The sequence below is a fragment of the Copadichromis virginalis genome, linkage group LG19 (assembly GCF_057382275.1).
Source record: "Copadichromis virginalis isolate Kocher_CV1m ecotype Utaka linkage group LG19, C_Virginalis_male_GT1.1, whole genome shotgun sequence".
In the NCBI taxonomy this organism is placed as follows: Eukaryota; Metazoa; Chordata; class Actinopteri; order Cichliformes; family Cichlidae; genus Copadichromis; species Copadichromis virginalis.
Window position 1 is genome coordinate 9553633 of NC_140636.1, and position 21155 is coordinate 9574787.

At 41.0% G+C, this 21155-nt stretch overlaps 2 protein-coding genes across 4 annotated transcripts in view; both read left to right on the plus strand.

Moving 5' to 3' along the window:
• LOC146685524 (uncharacterized) overlaps positions 1-18963 on the plus strand; it is an 88749-nt gene extending 69786 nt beyond the window's left edge. Inside the window, exons 58-78 of one of the 3 annotated variants that reach the window (XM_085441499.1) lie at positions 486-713; positions 1192-1347; positions 1691-1932; positions 2104-4171; positions 4627-4961; positions 5739-5883; positions 5987-6187; positions 6282-6541; positions 7258-7417; positions 10460-10615; positions 10773-10913; positions 11506-11682; positions 11910-12047; positions 12155-12340; positions 12439-12552; positions 12673-12825; positions 12913-13038; positions 13318-13446; positions 15067-15201; positions 15863-15940; positions 16961-18963. In XM_085441499.1, the coding sequence (XP_085297625.1) occupies positions 486-713; positions 1192-1347; positions 1691-1932; positions 2104-4171; positions 4627-4961; positions 5739-5883; positions 5987-6187; positions 6282-6541; positions 7258-7417; positions 10460-10615; positions 10773-10913; positions 11506-11682; positions 11910-12047; positions 12155-12340; positions 12439-12552; positions 12673-12825; positions 12913-13038; positions 13318-13446; positions 15067-15201; positions 15863-15940; positions 16961-17131 (5499 nt within the window). In that variant the 3' untranslated portion in view covers positions 17132-18963. The remainder of the gene's footprint in view (positions 1-485; positions 714-1191; positions 1348-1690; positions 1933-2103; positions 4172-4626; positions 4962-5738; positions 5884-5986; positions 6188-6281; positions 6542-7257; positions 7418-10459; positions 10616-10772; positions 10914-11505; positions 11683-11909; positions 12048-12154; positions 12341-12438; positions 12553-12672; positions 12826-12912; positions 13039-13317; positions 13447-15066; positions 15202-15862; positions 15941-16960) is intronic. The other 2 variants (XM_085441497.1, XM_085441498.1) reach the window with 2 other exon arrangements.
• A 1467-nt stretch (positions 18964-20430) lies between these two features.
• Positions 20431-21155, plus strand: part of LOC146685525 (nesprin-2-like) — a 55006-nt gene continuing 54281 nt past the window's right edge. The window contains exon 1 of the mRNA XM_085441504.1: positions 20431-20859. Within this exon, the coding sequence (XP_085297630.1) occupies positions 20821-20859 (39 nt within the window). The 5' untranslated portion in view covers positions 20431-20820. The remainder of the gene's footprint in view (positions 20860-21155) is intronic.

The following is a 21155-nucleotide window of genomic DNA, read 5'->3' on the forward strand; positions in this document are numbered from 1 at the left end:
CAATCTTGCAAAGGGAACTTCTTGATTGCTAAAAGAAGTTGCATTATGCAGAGGTCTTTCAAAAAACAAATGTAATTTCTCAATTGGTGTATGATTTCACTTCTTCAGCGTTAATGGCCTCACCTGTTAGTCAAGTCTTATTTAATACAACTTAATGTTTTTGTAAAATTTGGTCACAAAGAGCAGCGGTCCGCAACCTTTTTTGCGCCATGGACCGGTTTATGTCTGACAATATTTTCACGGACCGGCCTTTACGTTGTCGCGAATTAATCCAACAAAATAAAACTGGTACCAAAAAAAAAGAAGTAGATTTATTCATAACACACTGGAAAAGACCTAGGGAAGCCAGCGATAAAAACCAATAAAAACCCTGAAAACCATAAATTTCACACCCGAACCTCAACTATCATGTGACCCGGGGATTGGGGACCGCTGACATGGAGTATATATATGTGCATTAATACCTAGTTTCATGTCCACTATAGGAGCAAGTATTCAGTACTGACACATCACTGCAGGTGGTTCAGATATCATCAGGTGATACTGTACTGGGTGAAGAACCCCATTTGAAAGGACTGACCCCTCAAGAAAACAAAATAGACGCAAATGACATGGAAACTGAGAGAACAGTACTGGAGTCACCAGGAGAAACATCCATTTTGACAGTGATACAGCTACTCAAAGACATGGGACCCAGCAGTCAACTCATTGAGGTAAAATAAATATTATCTGTCATTGGCTCTGTGTTTGTTTTTGAACCAAGAAAGTCACAGAAGTTCCAAATGGTCACTTTCTATATGTAGGATTAAAATACAGAATAATCTTTCAAATAAAGTGGTGATGAACATGTACTATCATAATTACTGGCTGAAATGTAGATCATAATTCTTAGTTATTTTGACTCTTTTTTAATCCTCTTTCACATCAGTTCAGTTCAATCCAGTTTTAGATATATGAAGTAAACTCAAGAAAAACCTCAAAGCAGAGTTTGCAAAGGTTGTTTGTGAGACCTTTGAGGCAATTTATATGGTCAAGACATATCTTACTCTGTAGAGAGGATCATAACAATTCCTCCCTCAAACTGTTTTTTTCTGATATATATTTTCATATAGGCCCTAAATTAAACAACAAAACCAAAGCTTGTGCCTTAACAAATCCTGTTCTGCATCTGACGTGTCTTTCTGTCTGAAGGGTAAACCACTTGAGGATGCTCCAGAGGTTCTGATTTCATCTACCAGTAGCATGGACAGTCATCTAAGTAGGGTTATATCTAAACTCCTGAACTGCAAGAACCGCTCAGCTGAGCTGAGCCCAACAGCCATGGCCCAGCAGGTGGAGGAGGCTCAGGTGAGATTATGCAGCATGAATCACTAGAAAAACATCCATGGTGCTAAAGTGCCTCCTCCTTATTATTATTATTATTATTATTATTATTATTATTATTATTATTATTATTATTATTATTATTATTATTATTAACAACAACAACAACAACAATAATAAGAATAAGAATATTTTTTAAAAATCATGATAATTGTAATAATAAAACATTTTACAGAGCATTTTCACAGTAGGCCCTTGTGTTCGCAATTCAAATAACAATGAACCTGAGTTCACAGAAGGTCAGATAAGCTCATTCTGAATTTAAAATTCAGCCTTTGTGTGTCTCACTCTTGCCTGCTGCATACAGGAGTGCAGAGAGGCTGCCCTGGCCCAGGTAGCATTGCTCTCTCAGTTGAGAGGGGCTGTTGCTGAGAATAGGGACACTCTGGAGCATCTGGAGGACCAGTGGAGCAGTGCTGCCCAGGATGCAGCTAATATTATCCAGAGTAAGGAGGTTCAGCTGCAGATGGTCACTGATTATTGCCAGCACATCCAAACAGCTAAGAATGCGGTGGACAAAGCAACCGCAGAACTGGACGCTCTTCAAACGTGAGTTGCCATCCGATGGTTTCATTTTAGTCTTTAATACTTGTATTTTAAGATATTTTAACACTTTTTATTTCACACATTGTCATCTTCCTTTGTCTGTAAAACTAACTGATAAGCCCCTAAAATCTTTTACAATTTGTTGCGGCAAACTTTTTGTTGTTTTTCTTTCAGATCCCCTCAGGAGAGCAGCTCCAAGGAGGCAGAGCGACTAGGCTCCTTACAAAGAAGTATGGAGGAGAACAGAACAGCACTTGGAGAGCTGCTTGTGACCCATAGCAAATTGTGCCCCCACCTTACCCGGTATGAGCGAGCAATTGCAGAGACTGAGCAGAAGAACCTACAAGAGAGGTGGAGAGTTCTGGAAAGAACTGTGGAGAGTATGCTTCATCACACACATGCCCGTTCTCACAAGACCAGCAACCTCCTGTCAGAGTTATCAGATTTGCAGGAACACTTGGAAGTGATCATTAAAGACCTTGAAGCCAAGTTTCCATCAGTTACTCAGTGGAACTGCAAGAAGGCTCGACAGCTGATGGAGGCAAACGCTGAGGTTAAAGCAGCCCAGCAGAAGTACCTCCATTTACAACAGCTGTCAGAGCTGTTGCTATTTAGCCCACAGTGGGAGATGGAAACAAAGGAGATCCATCAGGGACTCCAGAGAGTTAAGGACAAAATTTCTCATACAGAGGAACTTTTGGCTGCCCAAACCCTGAACAGCAACAGCCCTATCATGGAGAAAATTGTCATAGTGATGAGGGAAGGCCTGGCCTGGGCCAGGCAGACAGAGAGTGATATTGAGGGCAGGAAAAAGAGAGTAGCTCTTCTCCCCGAGGAAGTTCACCGGCAGCTCAGGGATCTGAAGAAGCTGCAATCTGAGGTGATGGCCAAACAAGGTCAGCTGGAGTCACTGGCGGAGGAAATGACTGAGCTCCTTCCACAGCTGGACCAGGTTGAAGAGGTGCCTATGGTGCAGAGTCTTCTGAAATGTCTTGAAGAACTCTCAAAGTCCACCAATGAGAAGCTGTCCAAAGCTGTGAAAGAAGTGGAATCAGGACTACAGACCAGAGAAAAGCTATCTGAACAGATTGCCGATCTAGACTCCTGGGTTGTGGCTCATCTGCAAAGAGAAGCATCCCGGGGTCCAGACAGTGAGCTCAGGAGCCCTGCTGAACTTGATCGCAGAACCCGCCAAATCCAAGAAACCCTGGATGAGGCTGAGAAGCAGGAAGCAGTCTGTGAGGCTCTTTTTATTAAGAGCAAAGATATCACTTCTGAATTCAGTGTCACAGAGAACTGTCAGCTTTTTGACAAGCTTACCAACCTCCAGGAGAATATCAGAACCATTAGCAGCCAAGAAAAAAATAACAAGAAGGAGCTGAATGAACTCACCCAGACTTTAGATTCAAACAAGAAAAAACTTGTCACTGTTGAAAACAGTCTAAGGCAGATGTTGGTGGATCTAAGCAGACACAGGTTCCCCATTACAAGAGAGTCCCTGCAAGCTTTAGAGCCTTTCAAGCACATGATTTTGGAACACAAGTCGCAAGTTGACCTCCTGCAACCCTGGATTCCCAATGAGAAGACAAAAGAACTGAACTCTGTCATCTCTGAGCTGCACAGCAAAATGTGTGCCCTAGAAATGAAAGCCAGGGACCAAGAGAGGTACCTAAACATGAGGCAATGCGTCGAGGATCTCAGGGAAAGCATTCAGGAACAGGTGCACCAGACAAAAGAAGATGGCAATGACACAGACGAGAAGTACAGAATCTGTCAGAACCTTCTTATCCAGTTTCATCTGATGAAGGGATTGTGTGAAGAGGCTCGCTCAAAACTACACACAATCTCTGCTGACCTCTACCCTTCACAGCTGACTGCAGAGCAACAAAGGCTTAAGCAAAATGAGGAGAGTCTTAGCACCTTGGAGATGACACTCTATAACAACCTCAGCATCATTGAGTGGAACCTGCTGATGGACCTGGACCTGGAATCAGAGAGGAAAGCCACTAAGGCCTTCCTCTTAAAGACCCAGAAAGAGTTTGAGAAACTTCCCACGTTGGAGCCAAATGACACAGCAATTAACAGAGAATATGAGAGAGTGGTGTCTCTGACAAAGACTGCGGAGTCAAGAATGAGAGCACTGGGGGTGCTGGAGCAAAAGAAGGGAAAGAAAAAAAGAAGTGGATCTCAAGACTTGATGGACTTGAAGAATGCAGTCCTCGGTCAATGTGAATCCCACATGGCAAGTAGTGTTGAGTATTTCTCAATTTGTTTTTGCAGTATTTTTTTTAATTGCTTTGTAATAAGCTTAGCCAATCAGAGTGAAGCATATGTTATATTACTATGCAATACAGCTGAATTAAGCCTCCACAATAGTTAGATTTGTTCATTTGTGTCTTTATGTGCCAGTAGGTATAAATATAAAATAACAATTTCAAACTTAGAGAGCATCAGCAATACTACACCATATTTGGTAGAGCAGTATGGAGCAAACACCCTTTCAGTCTTGTCATTTTGAATATAGTCTATACAAACAATGTGTTCTTTTTCACAGTTTTAAAGTTCAGTTTGATAGAACAAACCACAAAAGCAAAATACAAAGCAAAGGAATTACGCAGATGGTTTAAAAAAAATCTACACTATGGAGTGAACCTGCCAATCTGAAAAAATGTGTTGTTTGTTTTCCTATTGTTTTAGGAGAACATCACTCAGGCCAGGGAGTCACTGAGAAGCTACACCTGTTCTGTTAAACAGGCTGTACAGTTCCTGAGGGATATTGAGGTGTCTATGCTGCCACCTCAGGGCTCTGCTGGGGTCTGCGGTGACAGAGTCGAGGAGACCCAGCAGGCTTTGGCCTCACTCCAGCAGCAATTTCAAATTCATGTAGAACAGCTCCAAGACCAGACTGCTCTGCATCCATACCTGTCCCCACTGAAGGTGGAGCAGCTCCAAGAGAGTATTCTGAGCCAACTCCTGGTGATGATGTCCACTCTCCAGGCAAAGGGCCATGTGAAGTTGGAGTGTCTCAGCAGGTACTCAGCTCAGTCCTAAAAGTCAGATTTATCTTCCTGAAAAGCTTTTTTTGGTAGAAGTGTGTGATTGCACATGCAAAGATAAAACAAAGAAATAATGATAGTTATCTTTCTTCTTATTAGTTTTGCTAAAATGCCAAATACTTTTGGTTTCATCTGACCACGGCACTTTCTCCCAAGCACTCTCTGATCGTTTAGCTGTTCACTGGCAAACTTAAGACAGACCTGTGCGTGTGGCTTCTTGAGCAAGGGGACCTTGCAGGTGCTACAAGATTTCAGTCCATTACAGTGTAACGGGTTACCAGTGGTGTTCTTGGTGACTGGTCCATCTGCTTTCAGATCGTTAACAAGCTCCTTCCCTTTAGTTTTGAGCTTATCCACCCTCCTTCTCATGATCATCCTCATTTCACGAGACAAGATGTTGCACGGAGCTCCAGACTGAGGGACACTGATGATCATTTATATTTCTTCCATTTACGAATGATCACACCGACAGTTGTCAACTTCTTCCTGTTCACCCATTGAGCTAAACTGGTGCCCACAAGTAACAGTTATTTATCAAAAAAAAAAAAAAACTTCACTCGCTGCATTGGAAATATTTGTTTTTCTTGTTTAGCTATTTAGCATGTTTCAAACACCATTTTACTACATTTACTAAACAGTCATTGCACGATAGAAACTACAAGACCTGCAAATGGCATTAAGCTGCAGAGCCTTTGTGAATGTGAGCCCTTATTTTAAATCTGACACTAAAAGATCAACATATTTGTCTTTCAGGTGTGCAGAGCAGCACAGAAATTACATCAAGTGCAAAGAAGAAATCATGCAGAGCGTGAAGAGTACAGCGAACAGACTCTTACAGCTCATCACTCAGAAGGTCACCTGTCTCACTGACTGCACTGACCAGGAGGCAAATCTTAGAGTGAGTATAAACCTGCTCTGAAAAAACTTTAATGCTTTTGTGGATAAAAGTTGAAAATTTCCACACAGAAACAGAATTCATTTTTACTGATACCCCTAATCAGGCACTTGCAGAGGAGATGGAGGCCCTCCTGAGACGTCTGGAAGAGCTGCAGGAGTGGTGTTCAGAGCAGGGCTGTCGCGGAAGCAGGGAGACCGCCATGACTTGTATCTGGAGATGGGTATTAAGACTACGTCACTGCACACAGGAGCTGACAACTCGTAGCAAACAGAGAATCAGAGAATGGAGTGATATCTCAGACAGCGTAAGTTTACATCGACATGTGTTTTGAGCATTTTTGAGCATGCTTAGCTAACCCTAATTATAAATGGCCAATTTTGTTGGGTTCTTCCTCTCAGGTGGAGAAGGCCTCTGTGTTACTGCAGGGAGTGGAGGCAGAGCTTCCTGACAGCTCCAAGGTGAAGGCATCTACCGAGGAGCTTCAGGACGTGCTGCAGTCCTGGGAACAGTACCAGGACAGGCTGGACTGTGAACACAGAGCGCTGTCTGCACTGGAACTGCGCACTGCCAGGCTGCTGGGTGTCCCTGCCCACCTGGAGCAGGCTCCTCCTATTCAACTCTGTCAGCAGCTGCAAGCAATGCAGGGCCGATATGACAAGTGAGATATTGTTTGATGTGCAACTCATTATTCTGTTTGCAAGTTTTTACTCCCTTTATGTTTTGATGTACTCTAAATGAAACTACAGTCCAAGTTCTACCAACATGCATAACTGTGCAGGTAATTACAACCACCAAAATAATCTTTTGACTCCAGCAGCAAAATCAGATCCATTTAATCCTGGAACATTCACCACACAAAGGCTGAAAGACCTGACTTAAAGCTATCATTGTGGCTCTGGACAATGTGTGGTCTCGTGTATAATCCATCTGTAATAAAAGAAGAGCAGTGTGATGTTTCTAAAAAGGAGGACTTTCTCCGTCCTACAAGACACATGTGTGTTTAGTGATGCAGTATGCTTGAGAAAGAAGAGGAGTTTTGTAGTATTAAGAAGGCATTGATACTTTTCCTGACAAACTTTCATTGCTCTCCTCTTTCATACGCATAAATGAGCCATGTTCATTATGATCTCTGTTCTTTAGGCACACAGAGACTAAGTTACCCATAAGTCCTGGTTAAGCAGTCAGCTTTAAGTAGGTTAGTCATAGAAGGCGATTGGTGTATAAGGTCTTCCCAGCTTACACTTGGCATTAGGACCCATATGTTGTATTCAATAGTCATGTTGTATTCAGTCATTTTCTTATGGATGTTAGGTAAGCAGCCGTAAAGTTGCTTAGCTTCTGTTTAAATGGCTGGATGTTTGTGTGTTTTCACAGTGTGAAGCAGAGAAGCAGGGAGGGTTTGCAGGCAGCTAGGCAGGAGCTGGAGGACAGAGAAAAGGTGCGAGAGGAGCTGCAGGGTATCCGGGTTTGGCTGAAGGCTGCTGCATCTCTTCTGACAGAGATGGAGCAGAGCAGCAGCACACAGGAGCTGCAGGTGAGACTCTTGAGTTCTTGTTTTTCAGAGTTACATCACACCTGCACACGGTTTTGTGGAGTTCCTTGAAGTTCCTTCTAAAACTTGCTTTACATTTCAATACATTAAGTGTGATAACACGACTTGCCATTAATTTTTTCACAAGGGCACACAAAATGTCATTCATTTTCTGACAGAGTAGTTTTTGTGAATGGTCATGCCAGTCATTGAACCTTGTAAGGTTACATAGCCTAGATCTGTCTTAATTTTTCAATGATACCATAAGTTTTGCATGTCGATGACTAAAATCCACCATGAGCTGGAAATGCAGTTATATTCCTCCCCAAAAGAATTTTGGAGATGAGGAAATCATCCCCAACTGCGAATTAAACCTTTGTAGAGAAAAGAAAACACTAGTGAAATTTAAGTGTTTCTAATTAGGCAAGCCATTCCTCTGGTTCACTGAAGGACCTCTGGGTATATCGAGGTCCCACTTTGTAATCCTCTAATCTAAAAACACATCAGTGTGCTCACAGTTTCTCGCTCCATCCCAGCCACTGGAGTGGAAATAATCAGCCTCTAATGAGACAGGACAGTTTCATCATCTGAAATGAAACACAATGATGCATTTGTACTCAGTGTAACATCATAGCTATTTTTATAATGATGCACTTGTCTTTGCTCTCAGTTAGAAAAGTTACACTCAACAGCATGACAACAACTAAACACTGAGAGTGATGCTTATACACTGCTCAAAGAAATTAAAAGATTAAAGGAACAATTTGAAAACACATAAAATCTCAATGGGGGAAAAAATCATGCTGGATATCTATACTGGACAATGTGTCAGGAACTGAAGGATGCCACGTGATTTGATGAAAATAAAAATTATGAACCTACAGAGGGTTATATTCAAAGACACCCAAAATTCAAAGTGAAAAAAATAATTAAGCAACCTGGCCGAGGTGCTTAGAGTAGATGTAATAGAAACAATAAGGGCCCCAATACAGAACCTTGTGGCACACCACAGCTAAGAGGACAGGATGAGCACTTGTATTTAGAAACAGCCACCAAAAGACTTGTTCAGAAAGATATGATGACAATCACTCCAAAGCAGATCTAGATACACCCACCAAATTGTTCAGCCGCTCAAACAAAATGTGGTGGTGAACAACAAAGCAGTTGAAAATTGATTAACAACCCCCTTCACTGCTTAAGTGAATAGATCAATATCCCAGAAGTTTAAATACTTTTTTCTATGACAGCTGGTAGGAACTACTTTGCAGATATTATAAGGATGTTTACCACAGATTTGGTCAGAACTCTCCCAAAGCCTTGCTGATGAATCCAGGAATTAGTCATCAGGGCTTTTCTACCCCTAACCTTAATGAATATAGAGTGAAGCAGCTTGTTGGCTGTGTAGTAAAAGTGTCACTAAATATTAAATCTTTCAATCTAACCGTTGGCTTGGCTTCAGACCCAGAAGCTGTTTGGTGCTTGTGTCTATGAACCCACCAACCCACAGAATCACTCTGCCCCTTGTCCTGAAACCTGAGCAGAGGCCAACATCTCATCCACTCCAGCTTTCTATTCAAACACACACACACACACACACACACACACACACACACACACACACACATTTTCTGAAAGACCCCCTTTCCGTCATCCAACGGTCCCCCCCCTCATCACTCCCTCCACCCTCATCCTGCTCTTGTACCAGACACCTTTTGTTCTGTCTTGTAAGTGGATCTTCCAGGTGGCTGTTGTAGCCAAGTCATTTCATGGGCACACACAAAGACACACACATTTCTCCTGTTGCACTTGTGAGGACACTCATTGTCATATGTTGATGTATTTTAGCTTTTAGCTAACCTCCGTGTAAAACTAACTCACTCTAAAATCAAATGCTAACTTTTCAAACATCCCTTTGTCAGAAGCAGGAATAAAAATATCCTCACTTTTCTAAAATATATAGAGTTCATTAAATATCTTTATTAAAGACAGAGACCATTAAAATTATAAATTTCCTCAAATGTAAATTTTGCAAAATTACACAGGTTTTGCAATTATGTCGTCTCTCTTTGTTAAAATCTCTAAATGTTCTACATTGACCTCATGTGTTTTAAATCTAGAATGACCTCAGATGGCTTCTTAATTAAAAAATGTTCATTATTCCATAAAACACTATTTGATTTTTACAAAGATAGCTATACAGGACACACACACAATTCGCACTCTTCATCTCCTGTTCTCTCATGCAAAGAAACTGTCTTTGCATACCCTCTCCTCCTCCCTTGCTTTGTTTAACACACACACACACACAAATGCACACACACACACACACACGCATGCACACACACACACACACACACACACACACACAGAAGCTCAGTTTCCCATCGTGATATCAAGATGCGCCTCCCCGTATAGTAGACCATCGGACGCTTTCAGACCCAGGTAGTCTCCACTGTGTTATTTGTCATATTTTAACTTTTTTCTGATCTTTATATTGTTTTTATTGTGCAGTAGAATCATAGTGAGGTGAAATGAGTTCACTTTTAAGTATTTTGTAAATGAAGGAGTGAGGCAGACTGTGTTTGACGGCAGCGCAGCAGGACACAGCGAGAGGACGGCTTGACAAGGAGCTAAAAGCTTACAAGAAGGACTTTCTTTAGTGAGACTTGTACATGAGACTGATATTTTGTGCCAAAATAAGATTTCTGCTCTGCATAAAATGAAACCCCCAAACTGTAGACATCTATGCAAAAGAAATTGCTGATGTTGGTTAGAGAGTCAAGTGTCAGCATTTTTTAAAGCATCTGCTTACAAGTGTTATTTGATAGAGGAAACTCTCTTTGGTGCTAAGTACAATGACCCAAACAAAATAGTTTATGGTTATGATGAGTCATCAAGAAAATCCATCAATATTACTGTTGTTATGATTAGTTTTCTCTTCTAACAGACTCTTCAAAACACTTATTCTTTCTTGTTATTTATTTATTTGTTAATATCTTTTGTAATCCCTTTTATTTAAAAGGCTGCCTATCTGTGTGGTTTCAGGCGCTCTACAGCCAGCTGTGTACCCAGAAGTCTTTGCTGCACCGTATCATGGAGAACCTGAAGATGAAATACTCAGATATGTACACTTTGGTCCCGGTTGAGATTGACAGCCAAATGCAGGACATCACTAAGTCTCTGCAGCAAGTAGAAGAAAAGGTGAAAAAGGCTTAATTTGGACATTTTAATGATGAGGAGTGTATTGATCCTTTAAGAGATCAATAATCTATTGATAGGCAGATGTTTGTAACAAAACAATAAATTCAACATCCATTTAGGTCTAGCTGATAATGTTTTTTCCTGACTGTTCCATCAGGTGGGAGAGGCGATAGAGAGGAGCGGTCCTGTTCACAGGTTGGGCGCGAGGATGTCTGATATCGAGGCTGGCCTGAGATCTGTTCAGAAGAGACTGGAACAGAGGAGTCCCACTGTGACTCAAGCAAAGATCACTCAGAAGGTGGGGAGTGATGAGGAAACAGGGTGTCTGGTTCATTGTTACAGCTTGTTGAGTAGAATACAATAAATCATTATTTAATAGATTGTAAGAGGGTGAGGAAAACATAACAGGATGTCCAATATAACATTTGTCCTCTGCTGGCCAGAAGATCCGTGGTAAGTTTTACTGTTTGGGATGCGTCTTTGCTGCCTTCTGTGTGTGTGTGTTTGTGTGTGTGTCATGTTCTACATGTGTGATCACTTCGCTGCTCTTTTGTTGAGAAAACACAAGCCGTTTGGGCTGAGTCTTGTTTTGTTTTCTTTTTTATGATTTTTTTTTTTTTGCGTACATCTATTTCTATTTTCAGTTTTCATGCTGCTTTCATCCTCCTACTCTGTTTTCAAATACACCAACAAATTCCACTTTCTTTTCGTAGCATTATGTGCATCTTTTCATGTAAAATATAGATTGCAAAAACAGAAATGACTCTTTAGCGAGGACTTGCTTCACAAGTCAACTGTGAGTGAGGGAAACACTTTCTGAAGGGGGCTGGCTAATCAGCTTGTGTGTCAGTGAATAAATATTATAAATCTCCCCTTGTGTGTGTGCTCAGCGTGCCTGGGACGAGCTGGATGCGTGGCACTCGCGTCTGGCAGCGCTGGAAGTGGACATGCAAGACTTAGAGAAGCCTGAGGAGGTGCTGATCCTCACAGAAAGACTAGTGGAGGTTCAGCAGCTTCACTCCCAGCTGGCCAAACAGGCAGAGCAGAGGACCACCCTGATCAGCAAGGTGAGAAAAGCTTCCTAAAACTGTTAGCTGTCTAACTCCTCACTGCCCTGCTGTATGGTTTGTCTGCTTAGTGTCAAACACCAAAAATATAATGACTTTGAATCACCAAGCTCAGACTTTTTAACCTAAATCTTCCACATTACTGTCTCTGTTATCATCTGTGATACTTTTGATAAGTTTAAAAATGTCTAAGCTTTTCCCTATTTAAACGTTCTGTTTCTCTTTAGATTCAAACGTGGCTTCAGGAACATCAAGAGATGGTCAAAAGCTCCAAGAGCTGGATGTCCGAGGCTCAGTCGTGGCTTGCCGCTCCCTGCACCTACACCACAGCTAAATGTTTGAGCAGTCACGTTCACGCCCTGCAGGTCGGTACACGCTGCTGTCTGCACAGCTCTTTCCACAGCACAGCAAACCATTTTGTGGTGATTCATTTTTAACCAAAAAATGCTCTTTCTGTCTCTTGGGGATGCAGTTGGTCCTGGATGATTCAGTCCAGATCAGAAACACACTGCAGGGCTTCAGCTCGGTCCTGAAGGAAATGTCGCAGGTTTGTGATGTCACAGCTCTCCAGGAACAGCTGGTCGAAGCAGATCGCCAAGTGGCCGACGTTCAGGACAGCTTCACAGCTCCTCTGTCTCAGCTGGAGCATGCTGCCGCTGTGAGATTCGATTGGTTTCTTTGTTTTACTCTTCAGTGGATATTATCTAGACTGTACTCTCTACTGTCAGACTAGACTGATAATGTCTTAACCTCTAGGAGGTGGAGGCGATTGAGAGTGAAGTCAAGCGGATGGAGAATGATGTCGCAGAGATCAAGAACTTGCTATCTTCTCCAGAGAGTTTTCCCAGCCCCAGAGAGGACAGTTTAAAGGTTTGTTAGTTTCTTTGTTTTCATTTGGATTAGCGTGACGTGATTGCCCAAATTGTACAAAAGGATAAATGTAAAAGTCATCGTTTTCTTATTTTTCTCAACCCTCTTCTATGTGTGCAGGCGGTTGAGCAGAGGATCCAGTCGATGAGGAGAACAGTAGCTGAGATCCAGAAATGTAAGCCAGGCCTTTGTCTTCCTGAGAAGGCTGAAGAAACTCTGACTGTCTTTACTGTGGTGGACCAGCTCCAGACTCTGCTGCTGGAATTGGAGAAGGTCAGTTAGTTAATCCATCAGTCAGCTGCTCAGATATTTTATCTACAAGAAGATTGGTGCGAACTTTCTGCTTCACTCTGTTTGTAGAAGGTTCCTGCGTTATTTATCCAGCAGCCTCCAACTCCCACACAAGCCAAAGCTCAGGCGGCCCAACAGACGACCACTGAACTCAAAACATCTGCATCTGAAAAAGCTACATCTGAGGAGGCTGAGGTGAGCTTGGTCTATAAATAACATAAATAAGTAAATACAAGTTAAAAAAAATCATGAAACATCACTGTTACATGAATTATAATATGTATAAAACTACAAAAAATAAAAGTGAATGTCATTTAAGTTCTTTATTATAATGCAAGTTATTTTACAATGGCAGCGACAGTAGTTGAAGGATAAAGTTCAGTTATATTGTGTCAGTCATTATGTGATATTCCAAACACTTCATATGTGGAACATAATTTAAGCGAACCTGTACGGTGTGCTTTCTCTCAAAAGGAAGAGCAGGGTCAGATCAGAATTGCTCGTGTTGAGGAGGATGTACTGCGGAGGTCTGGAGCTACACTGCTGACTGTGGAGCAGTCCTCACCTGAACAAAGGCAGGCCCCAACACCTGATATTACCCAGGTAAGAATACCATGGACAGAGAAAAAAGAAGCTTATAATCACACAGTTAATTCATTAAGTTCATTGAAAAAGCTCTTCTTTATGACACATACCAGCATACAAGAACACCTGCAAAAAATAAAAAAGCAAAGAAATTGAACAGATTGGCCTTTTGGGGCGTGTCAGGACAAAGTGTGCAATACCTGGTACTCGCATGCGTAGTTCCTACATGTGTTATTAACAAACTGGTAAAAAATTAAAAATAAAATCCCCAAAGTGTCATTTAACTTCCTGTGCATGCTTAATATTACTAATGTTTACCAAGAAATGTTTTTTTTGTTTGTTTGTTATGTGTGCGTGTGTGTGTGTGTGTGTGTGTGTGTGTGTGTGTGTGTGTGTGTGTGTGTGTGTGTGTGTGTGTGTGTGTGTGAGTGTTCAAGACATTTCAAGTTCTCAGACTAGGACAATTGTGCACTCATTAACAGAAAGATATTTTAATTATTGACAAGATTAGTTTGAACTTAGAGAAAATAATTTGAATAAATGATAAAAAAAAAAACCCAATAAATATTGAAGGTTGGCAAGATATGTAAAATACTTCAAGTAAATATGTTGCTTCAATTATCTGCTTTGTAACCTGCTCAAAAAAATGGACACTTTTTAATCAGGTCAGTTATACTTCTCGGATGTTGATCTGGTCAGTTAAGTTGCAGAGAAAGTTTTCTGTGACTCCCAGCACGGTTTCAAGAGAATGGGGGAGTTTCCAGGAGACAGGCAGTTACTCTAGGACAGCTGAAAAAAAGGACAAAGAAAGTCCTTAACCCATGAGCAGCTTGCATCAGCACCACATGCTACAAAATGATCTCCAGCAGGTCACTAGTGTGAGTGTCTGTAACCAAAAAATCAGGAACAGACTTCATGAGGATGGCCTGAGGGCCCACGTCCTGGAGAAGCCACAGAGAACATTATGCTGCTTGTAACATTGATCAGCATGACCGATTCAGCTATGCATGGGTCAGTGATGGTCTGGGGAGGCATATCCATGGAAGAACACACAGACCTCTACAGGCTAGGCAGACCCTACACTGGTAGAGTGAGTCCTGGGTTTCTCCTGGTGCACCACAATGCCCAGCTTCATGTGGTGAGAATACAGAACAGCTCGGGGACATTATGGGAGGTGAAACCAGCTGTTGCCTTTTTGGGAGCATACACCAGTGTTGTCAGGCATACATACAAGCATCCAAAGGCCATGAAAAAACTAGTTGCTACAAAGCATTTGACTAGCCTGACACAAATTCTTTTACTTTGATTTTCAGGGCGTGTTTGAATTGAGCCAGCTGTAGGCTGATCCTTTCCAGTTCAATTTTTTTGAGCAGTGTATTTACTAGAAGCTTCAAGTAGATATAACATTATGAGTCATATCAATTTAAGGCTTTACAGGGAAGCACATGATCTATTTTGCACATCTAAGAAGTCTTCTACTGTTGTATAACTTGTTAGTGGCCATTAAAAACAAAATGTTAATTTTACTTAATATCAAAGAAAATATTGGAAACAATAAAAACTCAAAACTGGCCAGGCTAGATTTTTAACCCCCACTTGTGTCACTCTACACATACTGTAAGCGTGTTTCCGTGTCAGCAGCGGAAGCATCAAGGCGTGCTCCAGGCTGAAGAAGCCACAGAAAAAAAAAGCAGTGAGGAACAGAGAGTGGAAGAAGGTGGAGGAGGTTTTTATTGGTGGCTCTGGGATGTTTTCCTGGGCTCTTCACCAGAGGTAAAGATGAGTGAGAGCTGCTGTGGAAAATCAATAAATCTCTGTTCTTCCTCTGTCCTTCACTCGTTTTCAACAGTTCTTTTCCTGGTGGAGTTCTTTGTGACCCGAGGTCACCCGCTTATGGTGTAGGTGGGCGGGATCTGCTATAATAAATTCCATCGCAAGTTGTGGAACAAATTATAGGAAAAGTTTGAAATTTTTAAAACTGATAACACACCTGAGACCCAATGACTGATCATGACATCACGATTCCCACCAATCCAGTCAAATGACATCATTTGTAACAGCTGTATGAATAGTCGCTGCCATTCTTTGAGCTGGGTCACTCTGATCTCCACCGCTGGCACTGTCCCCTCACCCTCCTCATCCCTACTACCATCTCCCTACTCATGATATTAAATTCCTTCCTGATCATTAATACATCTCTGCTATTGCTGCAGATTTGAGTTATTTCTTTTCCTTCTTCCACCCTACTGCACACTGGATTTGTTGATCCATATGACAGTATCAAACACGCATATGGATGTATTACAGATGGATACTGTGTTACCTTAGATGAATGAATTCATTTTACTCAAAAATGTTTTTTATTTTCAGCAGCTTAACATTTTGGTCTGCTTGGTTATATAGAAGGCTATAACATTTGTCATTGTGGTGTCAGGAACCTGTGGTTGTTGCCTCAGAAGAGACTGAAGCTGCCACTGGACAAAGCACTGAACAGCCTACAGAAGACACAAAGGTAAATAAACTTTCATCAGTGAGAAGCCACTGAGTGATGAATTAGTAATGAATTTAATAAGTATTTCATGGATACATCTTAAGAGCCCAAAAAAGAAGGCATCATCACATGGGCCAAGATATGAAAACATGTGTGGGTCAGTACCACCAGGGGTTTTAGGTGAAATCACTGTGAGACCTTGCCCCAGCCTATTGTGTGATGTATTGAGGTCACCTTAAGTAAGGTGTGAGTGGAGGTTGAGGATTGGGGGTTAAGGCGCCTGGGAAACCTGTAGTGGTAATGACCCATGTCTTTTTCCACTTGTTAGCTCATGTGGTGATAACTCCCACCAGGGGTTAAATACCTGGGATCCACCTTATGGTTTTAGAACTGAGGAAGCTTCTTGGATGAGAAGTCCTTCTTTTTCAAGCTCTTGAGACTGCCGTGACCTTTATAACTGAGAACCTACACGGACGTATTCTTGGGCAAATGCAATGCTGTTTTTAATCAAATATGGTAGAGAATGAAAATAATAAAAATCAAGAATATCTTAAGCCATCATGTAAGTTATTAAAAGATTTTTTATTTTGGACTCCTAAACCGTTTTGGTCATTGTTTGAATAAGTGGGCACAAAAATTACAGTGTAACAACATTTTTTTCTAGTTTTAGTTTTAACATTTTTTTTAAACTTGTAATGAATTTATGACTAAGCCTTTATGTATATAATATATACATTTGTGAGTATATGTATAGAAAACAAAGACGGCATTACATTGTTTTATTGATTTTATTTATTTGAGGTTTTATTGGCAAAAAGGATTGAAAATAAATCAGACTCATTGCATTTCTTTTTCATAATACAATGGGTTGTACTAGATAACATAACATCAAAAATCCTCTAACATTATGTAACATAGTTCCTTAACAGAGTGTATGAGTAACCGTGTGATATCTTATCTGGTGACATGATAGAACTAAGTGGTCAATGTATTTAACTGACTGACCTGAGTGAGCGTCTAACCCTGATCATATTTCTTCAGGATGTTGAGGGCACCACTGACACCACAGAAACAAGTTCATCTGAAGCTTTATCAAAACCCCTGGGCGCAGTCACAACTCAGTCACTGCCTGAGAGTATGGTAAACACATCGCCGACCGTAAAAGTCTCCAAATCCAGCTCTGGGTCACAGCAGAAATGTGTAGTCTCCTAGATCTAGAACTTGTAGAACTGCATCTTTTTTTTCTCATCAATCTAAACCTAGAACCATTTCTGTGCAAAATCTCCAAGCACACCTCAAAGCGAGCCTAGAGGCCACTGTTTGAAGACTTATAGACCTTTCATGTCTTTGCTGGCAATAGCGTCTACGCAGCATCGTAAATCTGTCACCTTTTTCTGGATCTAGTTTGAAAACAGTTCTAGAATCAAGATTTCTATTCTTTCTCTATAGTCCCCTAGATTGATTCCTCCAACTTTTTCTATTCTAGCCTCTATTTCTGAGCCACTAGGTGTTGGATTGACCTCCCACATTACTCCAGACCAGACGCTTTACTGCCTTCTGTTGTACTCATATTGGGAGTCATTTCTTTTTTTGAGCGAGCGGTAGCGTCTCGCTTTTCTCAAAATAGTGGTTTTGTAAAGCCTTTGTAGAACCAAATGACTCCTTTACAAGAAACAACTCTAGAACACCTACTTATCATTGAAATCATTTAGAGTACCCCTCTCCTCTAAAATGTTGTAGAACGAGTCCTGTTTGTTCCTGTTTTTCTTTGATAGCAAAACTTAGAGCTCCTGTCTTCTTGTAGAAGTAAACCAAGGACACCTTTTCTTCTAGAACCAGTTCTAGAGCTCCTGATGTTAGGGTTCTTTTAGACATGTCTCACAGTGCATTTACATGGCAGATGATTGCTTAAAATTGTTTACATTTGAATCCTTTATTATGTCTTACTGCATGGCAAAAACTAAAGTGCAGGAAAGAACCAAAGCAGAGGTTTGCCAAATAAGTACTTTTCAAGTTTATTTCTGAGTTTAGACGAAGGATTACTGAGCTTGCAGAGAAATCTGCTTATTCTTTGACAAGTCAACACCACTGACACGTGGTTCAGGATGACACAGCACTACATCTGCTACAAATGAGAAGTGGTTGCTGATGGTTACCGTTTTACCCCCCAAGAAAACTGAAAGTAGGCGGATGGTATTTTGTATGTGTGGTGGATGTTTTTAACAGTCTGTATTAAGCCTTTGCCTTAGCATGGACCTTTATTCTGATGGGTTAGTTTTATTAAAACAGAAACAAAGTGTATTAATAGACACATTTTGTGAGCCATGTTTTATAATGTATCTTATAGGGAATGGTGATTTAAAATGTTAAAACTTTTTGATTGTTGACCTTTTCATTTACCATCTGGGCTGATTTACCAGCAAATGCAGAGCATATGTGATAAAATAAATATTTCTTTAGTTGCTTCTGTGCATCTGCCATTTGTATTTCCATAAGCTCATAAAGTGGGGTGTGTTGTTTACAGATGTGATTGACTCGATCACTGCCTTGCAGCAGGACAGTGTGGATAATGATTCCTGCTTTGTCATGAATAAATAAACTAATAAATATTATCACTCTTTAAAATACACCTTTTATACTTAAGACCTTAATTATCTTGTGAAGATGACTGTTGGCCATGAAAATGCACTGGTTTATCATGAATGCTGAGTCACTGGCTGCTGTGCACAGATGGAAACTTTGTAAATCCCACTACAGTGCTTACTTTTTATTCAGAAGTAAGCATTTAATAAATCGTCCTAAAACAATCTCTACGTTACAGTAGTGTGTTTACAATTAGGGAAATCTTTTTTTTTTTAAAGAAAGAAAAATCTACAATTTTTGGAGATACAAGGTTTTCATCTGAAAGCAGCAGACATCTTACATTACCTGGCATGTGCTGTACTACATCGTTTTCCTCATGTTTTTCCCCCATTCTGTCTGCATATCATTAAAAGAAAGAGAAAAAAGAGCACAAATACAAATAAACCCACAATAGTGATCCACTCCTCTGTCTCTCTTTTTCTGTGTCAGGAGCTCATGAAGGGACAGAGGGGGTTTGCATGAAGGGGGCGGGGGGCAGACACCCAGAGGGGTATATACAGTACATAAAGCACGCATAACACTTTCCAAAAATACATTCACAAGAGAGCTAGTGATTAGCGATTGAGTAATCTAAAGAGGGAGACAGTGCTACTTGATTAATGGAGGCATGAATGAAGTCCAGTTCTGTAACATTAACATCTGGAAAGACTCTGATAAAACCCTCTTGACACAGAGGCAACACTGACCAACACACACTTCCTAAAATAAGTGAAGGATCAGCACCTCTACCTTCACATTTACGATTTCAGGACCGAACTGAAATCGATACATTTTTAAATTGGCATCAAGTTGAAGCACACCAAAAGCGCTGTCCTCCTGCTAACATCCTAACCATTCAGGGGTGGATGAGGTGGTGGTTGCAGACAAACAGGCTGGACTGAGAAACTTATCTAAACTTATCTACAACTCACTGATTTCATATCTTAACCTGTGATGCAACATTGCAGCTTGATGTGAAGTTTTCTCAGTTTACTCATATTGCTGTATGTGTTTCATCTGCATTTATCATGAATGCACCCTAATGCACTTCTCACTTACATTTTTGAACTCACGTCCATGCAGAATATTTGAAACTTGTGTTCCAAACATCCCTTTTTTGTGGCAAGAAAGTGAATTTTTATGCACACAGTATACTAACGTTTTCCTAACTAAATTAAGCCATTCATACTTGATTGATTTGATGAAAAACAGCCCTCTAAAATTACAAAAGCAAAGTCAGGAAGTATTTTAAAATTATGATCTATTGTTTCAAATTAATAAATGATAGAGCTGAGGGGAGCAACTTGTTTTATGATTGTGAAATGGGTGCACTGAGTTCAGATTTATAATCTATGTAAGGGATGGTTTTACAGAGGATATTTTCCACACCACCTCCTGACATCAAAGGCTGATGAATAATGAACAGTGTGAGTAATTTTGACATTCCTCCTGTTAAGGCTGCATAGGTTCCTCTGCAGTTCCTTCACGACTGTGTGCACAGAGATCAGTCATGAAAGGAAATCAATCCATTATTTTACACAACAGTTTAAACTTATACAGTGAAAAGTGAGAATAATTCACTGTAAAAGTGAAGCAAGGATTACAAATGTAGTAAAAACAGTGAAAAGGACGTCAGAATGTATAAAAGCATTCAAGCACCAATCAGCTGTTTCCCAGCTACAAATTTCCCTGACAGGTTCTGGAGGAAGTGGGAGGGTGTTTGGATCCTGCGTTTAAGGCTTACTCAGCTTACCTGGCCCTCTGTCCTCAGTCAGCTCCACCCCTGTCGCCTGAGGGCTTTTTTCTTTCTGTTCCTCTGTCATTCTGTCCCTGCGGCCCTGCCACAGCTCCAGGAAGTGGTTTCAGGTGGGTGGAGCTCAGAGAGAGAAAGAAAGAGGAGTGAAACAGAGCGAGGGAAAGAGAGATAACCAGTGCGGGGGGTAAGTTACTGGGAGTGGTAGAGTGAGAACAAAGAAACAGGTTAGAAATATTTGTTTATATCAGTATTAGAGCTACAAACTTCAGGAACCAGTCAGCTTTTACTCTTCACTTTCCTCATCTTCCTCCCTCTCTACCCTGAAACTCTGGAGCAGAGAGGCTTAGCTGGGTGTGTTGTGCTTGTCTGTCAGGAATCAGACCAGCAGGTTGGATCCCAGTCTGGACCTCGCCTCTTTGAAGGTGTCCTCCATGTGTGCCTGGAGAGGCTCAGCCAGCTGGAGCTGTGGCTGCAGAAATCCCAGAGGAGTCTTCAAGCTGCCGGTGTTGCCGGTGTAGCAACTATGCAAGACAGCGTGGAACAACAACTGCTTACCTGTCAGGTAAGCTCCGCCCACCAGGGGGACCAGCCCCCTCCCAGAATTTACAAGAGACAAATGTTACCTCAGTTGTCTCTGTGCTGACTGTGTTGGCACACTTTACAAGCCCACATTACATTCACGCAGTCTTTTTTCAGTATGATGAATTTCAAAGTCACATAGACGTAATACAGTTATTTAATATTGTTTTTATTCAGGTTGTGTCAAAATTTGTTAAAATGTACTTATTTAACTTTTTTAAAGCTTTTTTAAGGACTGCAAAATAATCTGAGGAAGTCTACTAATGGACTCCACATAAA